We start from the raw sequence: 16,382 nt of genomic DNA on the forward strand, positions 1-16,382 counted from the left end.
GCAGCTTGAGGAAGAAAGTGGGGATCTACAAGAAAGTCTGTCATCATCTCTGTCCCAATATCACAGGTCCTAAAAATAGTCTGAGCATTTTTAGCCAGTGCTGATCTAAGCAGCCCATTTGGAACAGAAACCAGTTTAAAAAGGAATATAGTACCAAAGGTTCTTTAAAGGACCGTATACAGCAGTTTCTGTATCAGAGAAGAACCATTTAACCACGCAAAGTTCTCTGAGTCACGCTTCAATATATAATCGTTGCCTTTAAAACACACAAAAGGGACATATTGTTCTGTGGGGAGACTGAGACACTATGGACAAATGCTTTGTACAAAAACTATTTTATTTCCTAATATTTCATACAAATAGCACTTCCTTTTGGAGAACTGATATAATTTGGTCTTAAGTACAAAACACAACATCAGAAACAGAAATGGTGTATTAGAGCTGGGGAAACGTGGGCTTTGGTAAACAACAGCCCAGAGAGTTCCACTGAGGGCACAGGGCAGTGCGGAAGAGCCTGGTGAACAGAGTCAGTATCACTCTGTGGCCCTGAAGTGCTTCAGCTAGTGTCGGAGGCTTGCGCTCCATCTGCAGGAACACAACGTACAGTTAGATACAGACACGAGATCTAAATACATCACCAAGATGGGTCCTTATTTCAATACAGTATCAAAAAATTGACGTTATACAGTGCATGGAAATGTAAAGGCGCTCCTCAGACTCATTTATCACCAGTGTGTTTACATGCACTCAATCCGATCATAATCATAATGCAGTTATCTGATTATTCAAATGGTCATGTAAACAGCATAAAAAAACCCTGTAAAAATTCTGATTAAGAAATCCCATAAAGAGAGCTGGATTTTAGCTCAGTAATCAGATTTCTCAGTGCATGTGAACTCTTACTCTGATTTCTTTCGGATTTCTCAGTCTGAGCACGTGTGAAAACAGACAGCGGTACCGGAAATAAGCAGCAGCGTCGCCGCGAGACGCAGCGAAACACTTTTGAAGCGACACTGAAACCAAATACATGCTTGACGAAATGAAGGATTTAGATGTTCTTCATCTTCTAGATGATGTATGTTCATATTTTCAGATAAAGTGGAAAAGTGTTAAAAAAAAAAAAAAGCCGCAGCATGAAGTTTGAGTTTTATGTTATGTTTATGTCATTCTGTGGGTTTATTGACTGGTAACAAAGCAGAAATCTGATTACTGTCTGACTCATGTAGACCAGGAGGTTCCTCATTATCTGATTGCTCAAGTGCATGTAATCACGCTGGTCGGATTACTGACAAAATCTGATTTTCTGCAGTTATTGGATTACTAAATGCATGTAAACACGATTAGATTACTAACAAAATCTGATTTTCTGCAGTTATCGGATTATTAGGTGCATGTAAACACGTTTATTGATCACTGAAAATATCTGATTTTCTTCAGTTATCAGATTATTAGGTGCATGTAAACGCACTCAATGATTAAAACTAAGCATCTGGGTGCATCTTATCAGGGTAAAGTGGGCGGGGCTTATGCTATGGACACACTCATGTTTATTCGTCTGTGGGCCAAGCCTCGAAAATGTTCACTTAAGACTCCTGGTGAGGAACTACATTCCTTTTTGTATTCACAGCTAAAATAATTCGCCTCTGACCTCAAAGATATCCAACTCTGACAGGTGCTTATCGTCTATCTAACAGGGCAGCACAATGTACTGTTTGGTAATCGTTATAGCGATATTGGCCATTGCACCTCTCATAGAACAATATGCAAATAAGTCTTCTAACCAATCAAGAGTGACCCTTATTCTACAAAGTTATGTTAAAAAGAGCAGATTTTACTGCCATTTAATGACATACGAACTACTACACAAATGAGCACCAGCCTACCAGCAACTCATTTACATATCATTTACATATAGCAGCCCTTTTCATGCAGATGTTTCTGTAGGAAGCCAATAAGACAACAGGATCCAGCGAACTGTGAGCTAATGGCTGTGCTTGGAGGCGGATTTGAGGTTGATCAGAGAGTGCACTGCTCCCCCTATTGACCAAACTTTATAGGGTTAAAATTACGACAACTGGAAAGAATAAAATGTGAAATAAACAAAATGTCTTTTTTAAGGCGGCACCATGATTATTATTTTCCTGAGATAACATATTTAACTGCTGTATTACTGCAGTGTGTGAGATGCGTCTGCACTGAGTGTGTTATTTGCATTGTTTATTTTGTGGGCAGAGTCAGTAATATAAAACAAAAGCACAGAGTAAAATGTCTTTAAATGGAACATGGAATAGTTACAGCGTTTGTTTATACCAATGAGCATGTAAAATAAGTACATCCACTTATCTACCGAACTGCCATGTGCACAGATTATTATTATTATTGTTTAATGTATTTTATATTATTGTTCTTAACTGCAAATCAAGCATTTTTTACAGGTTATTAAACTATTACGCTCAAATTTACACACTTCTACCAGACGAGTTTAATTGTAAAGATAAGGCAAAGATTAAACTGATGAATAACAAAACTATCAGTGAGTGTGTTTACATGCACTCAATAACCTGATAACTGCAGAAAATCAGATTTTGTCAGTAATCTGATCAACACGTTTACATGCACTTGAGTAATCAGATAATGGGAAACTCCAGGTCTACATGAGTCAGACAGTAATCAGATTTCTGCTTTGCAACCAGCCATAAACATAACGTAAAACTTCATACCGCGGCTTTTTTTTTAAAACATCGCACAACTTTACCTAAAAATATGAACTTAAATCATCTAGAAGATGAAGAATATTCAAATCCTTTATTTCGTGTTTGGTTTCAGCGCCGCTCCAACAGTGTTTTGCTGCATCTCATGACATCCACCGTCTGTTCTGCACATGCTCAGACTGAGAAATCCGACAGAAATCAGAGTAAGAGTTTACATGCACTGAGAAATCTGATTACTGAGCTAAAATCCAGCTCTCTTTATCAGATTTCTAGATCTGAGTATGGTGTTTACATGACCATCTGAATAACTGGATAACTGCAGAAATCTGATTATGATCGGATTATTAAGTGCATTAATACGCACTCATTTTACGATCACAACTTTAATGAATAAGGACCTTTTTTTCTTTTTTTAACTGTGTTGTGATCATCGCAGTTCTAGATGAGCTTGTTTAGGTGTTTTTATGAGTCAAGGTTTATGTAATGCATATAAATAAATTATTTTGGTCAAAATAATGAAGGCTCATCTTTAACATCACTTTACTGATTTATGAATGTGTTTTTAAAATATTGCGAGGCACATCACAATAAAAAAGCAATATAATAGCTACATACTGCAAAACACCTTCACTGTCCACTCCTCAGTAACTGCCTATGACATATATGGGTCATTCTCCATTTAGAGTGGGAATTCAGGTGGATATGTTTTCAGAAAATACATTTCTTTCATCCCAAAACTAAATAACCTTAATGTGTCCATTAACATCATCTACTATCATATATGCAAAAAGGAGCTTAATTCCAAACATATTTTGCAGTCACTGGTGTTGTGTGAATATGGTGTAACACCAGTCATGATGACTTCAGTGACATTCAGGTTAAAACTGAGGATTTTGTAAATTAGTAATAAAAATGATTTATGGCATTATTTTAACAAAATTTTAATTACCCAGCCATTAAAGCTCATAACAGCGGTGACACATAGAAGTTATGAGCTGCCTGATGAACAAAATTATTAATAAAAGAATGAAATATAGTGAGCGAGTGTGACTCGCCTTCTCAGGCCTTGAGACGTTTCCTCTCTGATGAGCCTCGGCCCAAAGAAGTAGTTTAATAGAGCTGAAAATACTGTGTTAAAATGTAATATAAGAGTCCTGATAACAGCAGTGACCAAAATCTCTGTGACAAATGAAAAATTTATTTTTTTTAAATGTAGTATAACGTTAATGATATAAAACGCAAAGATTCTAAGCTAAACCTCTTAAAAATACTGTTTTATATTAATAATAGTTTCTCAAATGTTTAAAATTGGTTTTGTGCTGAGCTGTTTTACAGATGCAGAGCAACTATGAAACAGGATAAAAAAGAAAAGAAAAATCAGAGAATCGTAAGGGAAAAGTGTTATTTCATCTTATGTCAACTGTGAAAATGTACATACCGACTTTCGTACCTGTGCCTAATATTTCAAGCATCTTTTAAAGCCCTGCAAACTTTGTGGTATGGAGAACGACCCATATTCACTTGTAAAATTAGCACTAATTAAAAAGCAAAGTATTGAAATATTTTCAAAGCTGAGTGATTACCAGTGATCAACATCAGCATCGTCAAACTGTCCAGCTTCTGCAGAATTTGGGTCAACTTCCATTCCGTCTGGAGAGAGACAGAAAGAAGAAACAAAACACAAAACCACATAAATACAGCCTGCTGACCTTTTCAGAAGACTACTGATTATAGATCTACTGGGCTGGACAACAAACAGACAGGAAGAACAAATTACAAGAGAAAGTCATCCTTCTTTAGTCATCAATAAGAGCAAATACAGACAGTTTTCAGGGATAAAGATGCAAAGCCCCCTTTTACCCTGTTCTTCAGTGGCCAGGACGCCCAAGGTAGGAGGGTCTAATAGAGTGGACAGTGAGTGTTTAAAAACTCCAGCAGCACTGCTGTGTCTGATCCACTCAGACCAGCACAACACACACTAACACACACTAACACACCACCACCACCACCACGTCAGTGTTACTGCAGTGCTGAGAATGATCCACCACCCAAATAGTACCTGCTCTGTGAGGGTCCATGGGGGTCCGGACCACTGAAGAACAGGGTAAAAGGGGGCTAACAAAGTATGCAGAGAAACAGATGGACCACAGTCTGTAACTGTAGAACTACAAAGTGCACCTATATAGTAAGTGGAGCTGATAAAATGGACAATGAGCATAGAAACAAGGAGGTGGCCATAATGTTATGCCTGATCAGTGTATAATAGAAAATGGTTGAAATGCCTCTATCTCCTAACTGTGGATCACACTTACACATCCAGCCTGTCACTCTTCCAAGCGTTATCACAGTCGTTTTCCCTTCTGAAGACTATTTACATGGCAATAAGTTGCGGTGATGATCTAATGCCTAATTTTGCTTATAGCTAAATGAAAATGTCTTGTACTTCCCCACATTAAGCATGAAGCAGTGCAACACTTTCTCTACTGACTGGCATCCTTTGGCCTGCTACTGCCACCTGGTGGTTGATCAGCATTATTTAATCCCAGCACACTCATCACTTCAGTATGTTTAAACACAAGGTCATGATTCCAGTCTCAGAGGTGCGGGGGACACTACGACCACTGCCCTCTCATCAAATTACTTTCTCTTTACTTCTTATTCTGTTCTATAGTTTTGAATATCTTAAGTAACCTTTGTTGCCTCTTCATCTTCACTGTAACAGCATTCAGCCCAGTCATGGTGCGCATCTTCTCCCAACTCATTACTTCTAGTGTGACCATGGATACACTGTAGCATAACCACGGTAAACGGGTGTAGTGTAACCATGAAAATGTACATACCATAACTATGAAAATGTGTCTGATGCAGCCATGGAAATGGGAGTAATGTAACCATACAAATTGGTGTACTGTAACTAAGGAATGAATGTATCAAAACCATGAAAATGGCTGTGGAATAACCATAGAAATGGGTGTACCTTAACCATGCCAATTGGCGTAGCATAACCATGGAAACTGGTGCAGCCGACTGATACACATCAGCGGTGTAGTTCTAATTCAGATGGATTTTTTTAACCAATCAACTCATTATAATTCTATTTATATAATCTGGATTATGACAGATGGGCAGTAAGAGTAGAGCTGCACTATTTACAGATATTTCCACACAACGTCTAGAACACATTAAATAGTTTTTGAAAATGCTGATTAAAAGGTAACAGAGGTAAGTAAAAGTCAGCTGTTACATTACATTTTCCCCAGCCATTCACCTTCAAATTCAGCCGACGGTTCATCAGTCCTAACCCCGGCCATGTGGAACTGTTCGGCCACAGACTGGGCCAGCATCCCCTCCAGCCTCTCCAAGGTGGCTTGGCCTTCAGCTGTCAGCTGTGATAAACCCTCCTCATAGGTGTAAAATGTGGGTATATCTCCATGGCTTTGCTCTGGACAAGACAGTGGAGGGAGAGCAGTGAGCAATTCAATTCAATTACATGCAAGTCAATTCAATTTTATCTGTGTAGCACTTTTACAACAGCCATTATGCCGAAGCAGCTTGTCCAGAAATGTGGGTCCAGACCCCTAATATGTACCGTTGTATGTTTGCCCCCACCCTCCTTCCGGCCAAATAAGATATTATATTGAGTTTTGAAGTGAAAAGAGGTAAGCACAACCTCTGCAGCAAACCTTTTAAAAAAAAAAATAACATCTTTATGCAAATATTATTGCAGTTACTATATGTTTGATAAACTGAAAAAATAAATAAATAAATAAATAAATAAATAATAAAATCAGTAATTCTGCTAAGGGCAAAAGTTTGGACACCCTTAGTTATCGCCAGCACTTAAGCTACGTTCACATTACAAGCCTCATATCTCGATTTGATTTTTTGCTCAAATCCGATCTCTCTGACACGATGGTTCACACTCGTTTAGGTAAGTGATTCAAATCTGTCATTAATGTGACGAACCGGCGTCCTGAAATGACCCTCATGAGCACATCCTACTCAGTAACGTCACGTGAGTGAATCACGTTCATCATCAGCACAAACTAACGAGCAGAACGAGCTTCGCTGCTGAGATAATTAACTCTGATCAGCTCTCAGCTTCATTATTAGAGCGAGACGAAGGAGAAAAAGGTGAGATGAGCTGCTTTTCCACCGTTTACAGGCTTTAACTTCTGGTCGGCACTGCTGCCATGGTAACGATGAATGATGGAGCACACGCAGTGGAAAAAAAAAAAAAAAATCACATGAATTCCGATCTCAGCGTCACATTAAGGTCGCATGGCTTATCAGTGATGTTCATGTATGGGACTGAGAGGGCCATTTCAAAAGCTTCAGCTTGTATTTCTTGAAGTAGTTAATGGCAGATGTCTATTTTCATCTTCAGTTTCTTGACTGACTGTATTAATTTGCTTCCAGAGTTTAGCAATAATTTGTCGAATCCATTCTTCCATCTACCCATGCAACGTTTCCTCTGCCACTGGCATAAACACCTCTCAAACAGCATGAAGAAGAACCTCTAAGAGGAACCAAGACTCTTAGAGGAAAAATGTCCTAAAAGCATCACAAATCTCTCAGTTAAGAGAGAGATTACACCTCACCTGCCTCCTCCACATCATACTCCTCCCCTTCAAAATCATCGTCTGACTCTGCGTCCTCTGGGTCCGGGTGTAAAGCCTGGCAGTCACACATGGCAGAAAACATGGACTCCACTGCAACACACAGAACACACAGTGGAAAAATCTCAGCTTACAGTGAGATAATAACTGCTATATTAATACACAATATATATCATTATTAACTTACTTATATTTCGCTGCTGTCGAAACAAAACCTTGTATCACCATGTTTGTTTTTTTTCACTTTTTGACATAATTAGAAAATGCCTGTTGCTCTTAACTTTTTGTGTAAATTTTATGATGAATGGACCAAAGGAAATGACCCAAAATTGATTGGAAAAAACTTCCGTTGACTCACGTTAAAAGTAAAGAATGTTTTTGCCTTCCCCTGTAAAGTTACCATTTGAATGAACATATATATATATATATATATATATATATATATATATCTTTGCATGGTGGCATTGTTCTTCGGATTGATGGAGAACGTGTGGTTTGTGGTTCTACATGGCACCAAAAAGGGTTCTTCTATTGGTTTGACATCATAACTACAGCAAAAGCTCTTTTAGTGCTATGTAGAACTATTTTCAAAAAGTACATAAACACATTGTCCATCAATCTGAAGAACCACTTCACCATACAAAGAACCATATATATACACATACTTATATACATGCACATATATATACACATATACATACATACACACACACACATATATATATATATATATGTGAGAAACTTTAAAGGCCTACACGTATGGCATCCAAGTACTCTAGAGAAATCATGTGCTGAATTATCTGAGCATTCATGCGAACTGATAAATGCATATTTTTGTCTACATCATCTTAAGTCTCATTTAAAGATATGCTCATTAAAGTGCATTATTATTTCTGAATGTACACTGCAAATTGCAACATGCTACATCACAGTCATAACACACTTGGTCCACATTGTGCAGCTCTGCAGAAAGTGATGTGCAAACGGTTTGATCATCTCTAAAATGTTTTAAATGAAGTGAGCAGTTAACCACACACTTACAAGCTGCTTTATCACCGGGAACAAATCGGACCTCTGTGATGACCCCATCTTCGCTGTCATCGTCACTCTCTTCTTCATCATCTGGAGCTCGCTCCTGCATCTCAGCTTCGTTTTCATCTGCAATCACAGTAATTTCAGTTAAGCTATGGCTTTAACACGCAGAGACCGAAGAGAGAACTTTGAGCAAATCACAAAGATGCTTAGCATGATTTAAAGGTCTACTGTGGCCGAAGCTCAGCCATGACTGAAAAACGCATTAAAATTTAGGCTATTTATTGTCTTCATACTGATATTTAATAGAATATTCACAACGTAATTCATTCCTTACCTGCAAAATCGGGCATTTTGTACATAGATCTAAAGGCTTAGAAGGTCTAAAACAACTTACCATCAAGCTTTTTGTTGACCATCACGTACAGGTGCTCTCGAGGGTAAGCGCTTAGGTCTCGAGAGATTGCGTGGAGGCTGATGGAGGGGTACTCCAGCGAAAAGCCCATCCCTGACCCATTGAACCAAGACAGACGGCTGAGAAGACAGGATACCGTTTGGTTATAGTTTAATGTGTTTTAAAAGACAAAATAAATAGTTCAGCTATCACTCCTAGGAACACACAGCGCACCCAAAATAAACAGAGGAAACACTGTTGACCTATGTTTAAAGCATTAGAGACTAGGGCTGGCCGATTAATCGAAACCGACATGCAGAACCTCTAACCGACGTAATCTTGCCAATGTCGGTTATTTCGATTTTTTTAAATTCGGTTAATCATTTCCCCACTCTGTGTGTTCATATACTGTCCCCTAAACTTAATACTGCACGTGTGTAGTCACGTGACTCCGCCACGTCCACTCTGTGCCATGGAAGTTAAGGCTGTGTTGTGATTTTCTCAACAAACCCGATTTATTTGTTTGGCTGTTCAGATTATCTTTTAAATGTGATCTGTATGCGACATCAGTCTGAACAGATCAGCTCCTAAACTGACTCGCATGCGCAAAAGAACAGAGCTTCACGCGGCTCATCCAGAGGTAAACAATCATAACTGCCAACGAGCGCCAGTCGCCCCCGGAGGATCAGCTTCATCTTCACCAGCATCACAGGAGCCATCATGAAGCTTCACTGACTGACAGCTGGGCTGATCACCCGGAATGTGTTCGAGCCGTAAAAAGGGCGCGGTCACTTCTTTGGTTCACGTCCTCAGATTCTTTAAAATCTGCTATCAGACTTTTAACCGTTCTTTGACGCTGCAGCCTCGTTCTCCTACGGCTGCGTTCGGACATTTCTTTTAAAAATCTCGAATGGTCTCGAGTAGTCTCTTCTGATTTTTGTACAGAAAAATCACCCCAAATGTTTATGAGTCTCAGCAGCACCAAATTATGACAAATGTCGAGTTGGACTGACGTAAAAGCAACGTGAATTCCGATCTGGCTGTTGAGACGATTTACATTAAGATATGCAGAGAATATTTACAGTACAAACCTTGTCAGTGAACTATGAGGCCAAAAAACAAACCAAAAAAAAAAAAAACGAAATCAAAATAATCGTTCATTAATCGTAATCGAGGTAAAGCACTAAATTAATCGTGATATTGATTTGGGGCCATATCGCCCAGCACTATTAGAGACGGGTGCTCATACAGGGAGACAACAGCTGAAAGAACTTACACTGTAAAAAGTGGCTCAAAAATGACTTCATGTGGTAACAAGTAAATTAACTAGTTTCATTCAACCTAAATAAATACTTTGAATGAACGATTCTTTCAATCAAAGTAATTTTTTGAGTTGAATAAAACTAGTTCTATTGCTTGTTACTGCATGAAGTAATTTTTTAAAGAAGATCTGACGAGCCACTTTTTACAGTGTAGGCACACCGGCTGTGTTCCAATTAGTGTACTTGTGTAATATATAAACTCCCATGCAAAAAAAAATGAGCCAAGCACAAACTGGCAGAACATTAAGCCTTTAAGTGTCTTAACAACAAATCATTAAATAAATAATATCAGATGTCAGAAAAATAAATATCGTTTAAGGTATCGTGATATGACATTTCTCCCATATCAGCCACCTCTACTAGCTAAGCATTCTACAATAGAAACATGCAGTATCTAAGCACTCTAGGGCACAAGTGCACACTAGTTAGGTGTTCTGGAACGTCTAGAACACACGTACATACTACATTAACGTTCTAAAACATAAGCACGCACAGGCTAAGCATTCTAGAGGGCAAGCATGCACTATACTCTTAAAAAAGGATGGTTCTTCAAGGGTTATAGAAGCATTTGCATGATTTAATGGTTCTTCATATGGTAAAATAGTACTTCAGAATAATGGAGAATGTGTTGTTTATGGTTCTATACAGAAACCTTTTCAAAATGGTTCTATATAGCACCAAAAAGGGTCCTTCTGTTGGTACAAGCTTCATTGGTACAACACTATAGTAACAGCAGAACCCCTTTTTAGTGCTACGTAAGTTAGAACTATTTTTTTTAAAAGGTTTTATACAGAACCATAAACACATTCTCCATCAATCTGAAGACTTCACCATGCAAAGAACCATTTAAGCTTGAAATGGTTGTATATAGTACTCACAGTTCTAGATATAACATTTCCTTTACTAAGGCTGAGTATTCTACAATATGAACAAGCAGTTACTAAGCATTCTCTAGGGCACTAGCGCACATGAGTTAGGCGTGCTGGAATGTCTAGAACATGTACGTCCTACCGTAATGCTCTAGAACACGTACGTCCTACCATAATGCTCTAGAACACGTACGTCCTACCATAATGCTCTAGAACACAAGTACGCACTAGCTAAATGTTAGAGCATAAGCATGCACTACATTCTTAAAAAAGACAATTCTTCAACGGTGCTTTAGGGTTCAAGGGTTAGATAATGGTTTTATACAGAACCATGAACACTCAAAGAACCATCTGCATGATTAAATGGTTCTTTGCATGGTGAAACTGTTCTTCAGACTGATGGAGAATGTGTTGTTTTGGGTCTATGTAGAACCTTTTTCAAAATGGTTCTATACAGCACCAAAAAGCATTCTACTGGTACAAACTTGACACCGTAATAATAGCAGAACCCCTTTTTAGTGCTGTACAGAACCATTTTGAAAAAGGTTCCACATAGAACCATACACAACACATTTCCCACAAATCTGAAGAACGATTTTAGCGTGCAAAGAACCAGCCTGAAATGGTTCTATCTCAACTCAACTCATGGTTCTAGAGCTAACATTTACTTTACAAAAGAACCCTTAAAGAACCACATTTTTAAGAGTGCAGTTAGCTGAGTTTACTACAATACAAACAAGCAGTTGCAAAGCATTCTCTAGAGCACAAGTGTGCATGAGCTAGGCATGCTGAAATGTCTAGAACACACATGTAGTACTGCAATGTTCTAGAACGCAAGTATGCACTAGCAAAATGTTCAAGACTGCAAATGTGCACTAGCTAAATGTTCCAGAGCACAAGTATGCTCTACACTCTTTAAAAAAAATATGGTTCTTCAAGGGTTGTTTAGGGTTCAAAGGTTAGATAATGATTTTATACAGAACCATGAACACTCAAAGAACCATTTGCATGATTAAATGGTTCTTTGCATGGTGAAATTGTTCTTCAGACTGATGGAGAATGTGTTGTTTAAGGTTCTATATAAAACATTTTGAAAATGGTTCTACAAAGCACCAAAAAGCACTCTTCTATTGGTTCAAGATATCGTAATAATAGCAGAACCTCTTTTTAGTGGCATATAGAACTATTTTCAAAAAGGTTCCATATAGAACCATATACAACACATTCTCCATCAACCCCAAGAACAATATCAGCATGCAAAGAACCAACCTGAAATGGTTCTATATAGAACCCATGGTTCTAGATATTATTCCCTTTACTAAAGAACCTTTAAAGATCCATCTTTTTTAAGAGTGCAGTTAAGTATTCTATAATATGTACAAGCAGTCGCTACACATTATCTAGAGCACAGGGGCACATGAACATACGTACATACTGCTGTAACATTCTAGAACACAAGCACGCACTAGCTAAACGTTCTAGAGTATAAATGCGCACTTGCTAAACGTTCTAGAGTTCAAGCATGCACTGCACTCTTAAAAAGATGGTTCTTAAAGGGTTCTTTAGGGTCCAAGGGTTAGATAGCTAGCTAATAGTTCTATATAGAACAATGCGCACTTAAAGAACCATGCATGCTTAAACGGTTCTCAGCATGGTGAAATGTTCTTCAGGCTGATGAAAAACGTGCTGTTTATGGCTCTTCTACTGGTACAAGCTTGACATCGTAACTATAGCAGCACCCCTTTTCTAGTGCGATATAGCTAGAACCGTTTTCAAAAAGGTTCCATACAGAACCACTTACAACATATTAACATATTCTCAATCAATCTGAAGAACGATTTCCCCATGCAAAGAACCATTAAAGCACGCAAACGGTTTTATATGTCCAGAAATAGTTCTAAATAGAACGATTCCCTTCTCTAAAGAACCCTTGAAGAACCATCTTTTGTAAGAGTAACGTTAGCTAAGCATCCTACGACATGAACATGCAGTTGCTAACCATTCTAGAGCCCACGAGCTAGACGTCCTGGAGCGTCTAGAACACACGTACGCGCTACCATAACGTTCTAGAACACACGTACGCACTAGCTAAATATTCTAGAACACAAGTGCGCGTACTGGAGATAACGCGGGCCCTATAGCTAAGCTAACCAGCTAACGGTTACCAGCAGGTTATGAATGAAGTCACTCACGATTCGGCGACGTAGAGGGTTCCTGTTCCGAGTTCCTTCCCGTCTAGAACCGCTGCTGTCTCGGCCTGCTGGTGCCGAACACCCTCGTTAGGAGGCGGCGAACTTTTTAACAGAACCATGGCGTCCAAACGTATTAAACCGACTCCCTGAGACGAAAACCACCACAACCTCTGCGGGCTGGCGGTGCTTTTCCGCTGCGCTGACCTGTTTATTCTCCCAAAGCTGGCTAATTTGGCTAGCTAAGCTACGGGAAACGTAAATTCCAGCTCCGGGCCGCGCGGCACAGCTGTCAGACACGGAGGTTAGCAGGTTAGCAGCTTTCGGCGACGAGAACAGCCTTCACTAAACTGAATTTAACCGTCAAACCGCCACAGTCCCACTGTTTCACTCCGTCCTGATGCCGTTTCCATGCGCGCCACACGAGAGCCAGGCTGTGTTCCAATACGCGCACCTGTGTTATCTATAGAACTCTAAACGCCCGGGCGTTCTTACGGCCGGCTAGGCGTCCTAGGTAGGACACGAGTGCGCATAATGGAACGCAGCCGCGATCAGCGCCCAGGACACAAAAGACTTCACTTCCCATTGAGGCTGCACGCTGAACTGAACGCCACTGCCGCTCTCAGGTCGGGATGTGATTAGAAGCGTGTGTGCGAAATTGTTTACGTAATTTAAGTCCCTCTCAAAAATCTACCACCCTTATTTTTTTTTATTAGGTGAACGGCTGTGCCATTAAAATGCGATACTAAGTCATTACTTAGAGAAACTATCGCATTATTTTGAGATACTAAGTAATTATTTTGAGATGATAAGTCGTTATTTTGAATAACCATCTCAGTATTTTGACATACCTTCTCGTTACTTTATTTCTCACTTATATAGGCATTTCAAAATAATGACTTAAAAATAATGACTCCGTATCTCAAAATAATAGCATAGCAATTCATTTACCGGGGAAAAAAATAATAATAAGATGCTGGATTAGGTGCTCCCAAGCTCCCTACATCATATTTAGTAAAATCAGTTTGCTAGGTGCACTCTTAAAAACGATAGATCTTCAAAGGTTCTTTAGTAAAGAAAAGGATTCTACATAAAACCATGAGCAGTCAAAGAACCCTTTGCATGATTAAACGATTCTTTGCACCCTGAAAGCGTTCTTCAGACTGAGGGGGAACTTTCTTTACTAAAGATCCCTTGAAAAGCCTTGTTTTTAAAGGTGTAGGGGGACTAGCCAGTGAAACATTCTGCAGTATCTATGCAAGCATACAGTATCTAAGCTTTCTAGAACATAAACCTGCAGTATCTAAGCTTTCTAGAACATATACATGCAGTACCTAGGCTTTCTAGAACATAAACCTGCAGTATCTAAGCTTTCTAGAACATAAACATGCAGTATCTAAGCTTTCTAGAACATATACATGCAGTACCTAGGCTTTCTAGAACATAAACCTGCAGTATCTAAGCTTTCTAGAACATATACATGCAGTACCTAAGCTTTCTACAACATAAACCTGCAGTATCTAAGCATTCTAGAAAATAAACATGCAGTGTCTAGGCTTTCTAGAACATAAACATGCAGTACATGAGCTTTCTAGAACATAAACATGCAGTATCTAAACTTGCTAGAACATACACATGCAGTACCTAGGCTTTCTAGAACATAGACCTGCAGTATCTAAGCTTTCTAGAACATAAACATTGTAGTATTTAAGCATTCTAGAACATAAACATGCAGTATCTAAGCTTTCTAGAATGTAAACATGCAGTGTCTAAGCTTTCTAGAGCAAAGATGCACCTAGGCATTCTAGAACTTCTAGAACACAAGTAAGCACTAGCTAAACATTCTGTAACACAAGTGTGTGTATTGGAGCACAGCCCCTGCACCAGCAGGTTATAAATAAGCACACAGTCATATGCAAAAGTTTGAACACCACCTGGTCAAATGACATTAAGAATCAGGTCATTAAGGTCATTAAGAATAAACTTTTGACATTTTTCTGCAAATTTTGGTTCACAAAAAGTTTCATGTGGTGGGAAAAAATAAAACATCAAAAACGTTTGCACATTTTATATATATATATATATTTTTCCCCCAAAATATGCTGTATTTGGTAAATAAACAATAACTGTGCACTAAAATGTGCAAAGTGTGTACTCTTACTGATGATGTGTTCACTTATTTACACTTCAATCAATCAATCAATCAATCAAAAAATCAGAAAAATCAATAAAGCATGTAGTTTGACCAGGGGCGCCCAAAATTGTGCACACGACTACAATGTATACAAAATCGCCATCATGTTCTGTTTTAAGGCCTTTGACAAATGACAAACTTTAGATATTTAGTTCTAGATGTTATATCTAGAACTATATACAACCATTTCAAGTTTAAATGGTTCTTCACATGGTGAAATCGTTCTTCAGATTGATTGAGAATATGTTGTATGTGGTTCTATATGGAACCTTTTTGAAAACAGTTCTACGAAGCTCTAAAAATGGGTTCTGCTATAGTTATAATGTCAAGCTTGTACAAGTAGAAAAGCCATAAACAACACATTTTCCATTAGTCTGAAGAACATTTCACCATGCAGAGAACCATTTAAGCATGCAAATGGTTCTTTAAGTGTTCACTGTTCTATATAAAACCGTTATCTAACCCTTGAACCCTAAAGAACCCTTTAAGAACCATCTTTTTAAGAGTGCAGTGCATGCTTGTTTTCTCCAACGTTTAGCAGGTGCACACTTATACTCTAGAACGTTTAGCTATACGTGCTTGCGTTCTAGAATGTTACAGCAGTATGTACGTATGTTCATGTGCACTTGTGCTCTAGATAATGCGCAGTGACTGCTTGTACATATTATAGAATATTTAGCTACACTCTTAAAAAAAGATGGATCTTCAAGGGTTCTTTAGTAAAGGGTATGTTATATCTAGAACCATGGGTTCTATATAGAACCATTTTAAGCTGGTTCTTTGCATGCTAAAATCGTTCTTGGGATTGACGGAGAATGTGTTGTACATGGTTCTATATGGAACTTTTTTGAAAATAGTTCTACATACATACATATATACACACATTATATATATATATATATATATATATATATATATATATATATATATATATATATATATATACACTCATTGTCCATTTTATCAGCTCCACTTACTATATAGGTGCACTTTGTAGTTCTACAGTTACAGACTGTAGTCCATCTGTTTCTCTGCATACTTTGTTGGCCCCC

The 16,382-nt window shown here is 38.4% G+C and overlaps 1 protein-coding gene across 2 annotated transcripts; it reads right to left on the reverse strand.

The window, feature by feature from the left end:
- On the reverse strand, positions 1 to 13,722 carry clns1a (chloride channel, nucleotide-sensitive, 1A). 2 transcript variants are annotated; one of them, XM_036585590.1, is made up of 7 exons: positions 13,140 to 13,258; positions 8,760 to 8,896; positions 8,372 to 8,488; positions 7,313 to 7,423; positions 5,980 to 6,153; positions 4,295 to 4,361; positions 1 to 585 (listed from the first exon to the last, which is right to left on the reverse strand). In XM_036585590.1, coding segments are annotated over exons 1-7 (726 nt in total). In that variant the 3' UTR covers positions 1 to 584. The 2 variants fall into 2 exon arrangements, with proteins under 2 accessions (XP_036441483.1, XP_036441482.1); XM_036585589.1 differs by lacking the exon at positions 1 to 585 and having other exon boundaries at positions 4,291 to 4,361; positions 13,140 to 13,722.
- Between the last annotated feature and the right edge of the window lie 2,660 nt (positions 13,723 to 16,382).

This window comes from Colossoma macropomum, unplaced genomic scaffold, assembly GCF_904425465.1.
Source record: "Colossoma macropomum unplaced genomic scaffold, Colossoma_macropomum, whole genome shotgun sequence".
Lineage (NCBI taxonomy): Eukaryota > Metazoa > Chordata > Actinopteri > Characiformes > Serrasalmidae > Colossoma > Colossoma macropomum.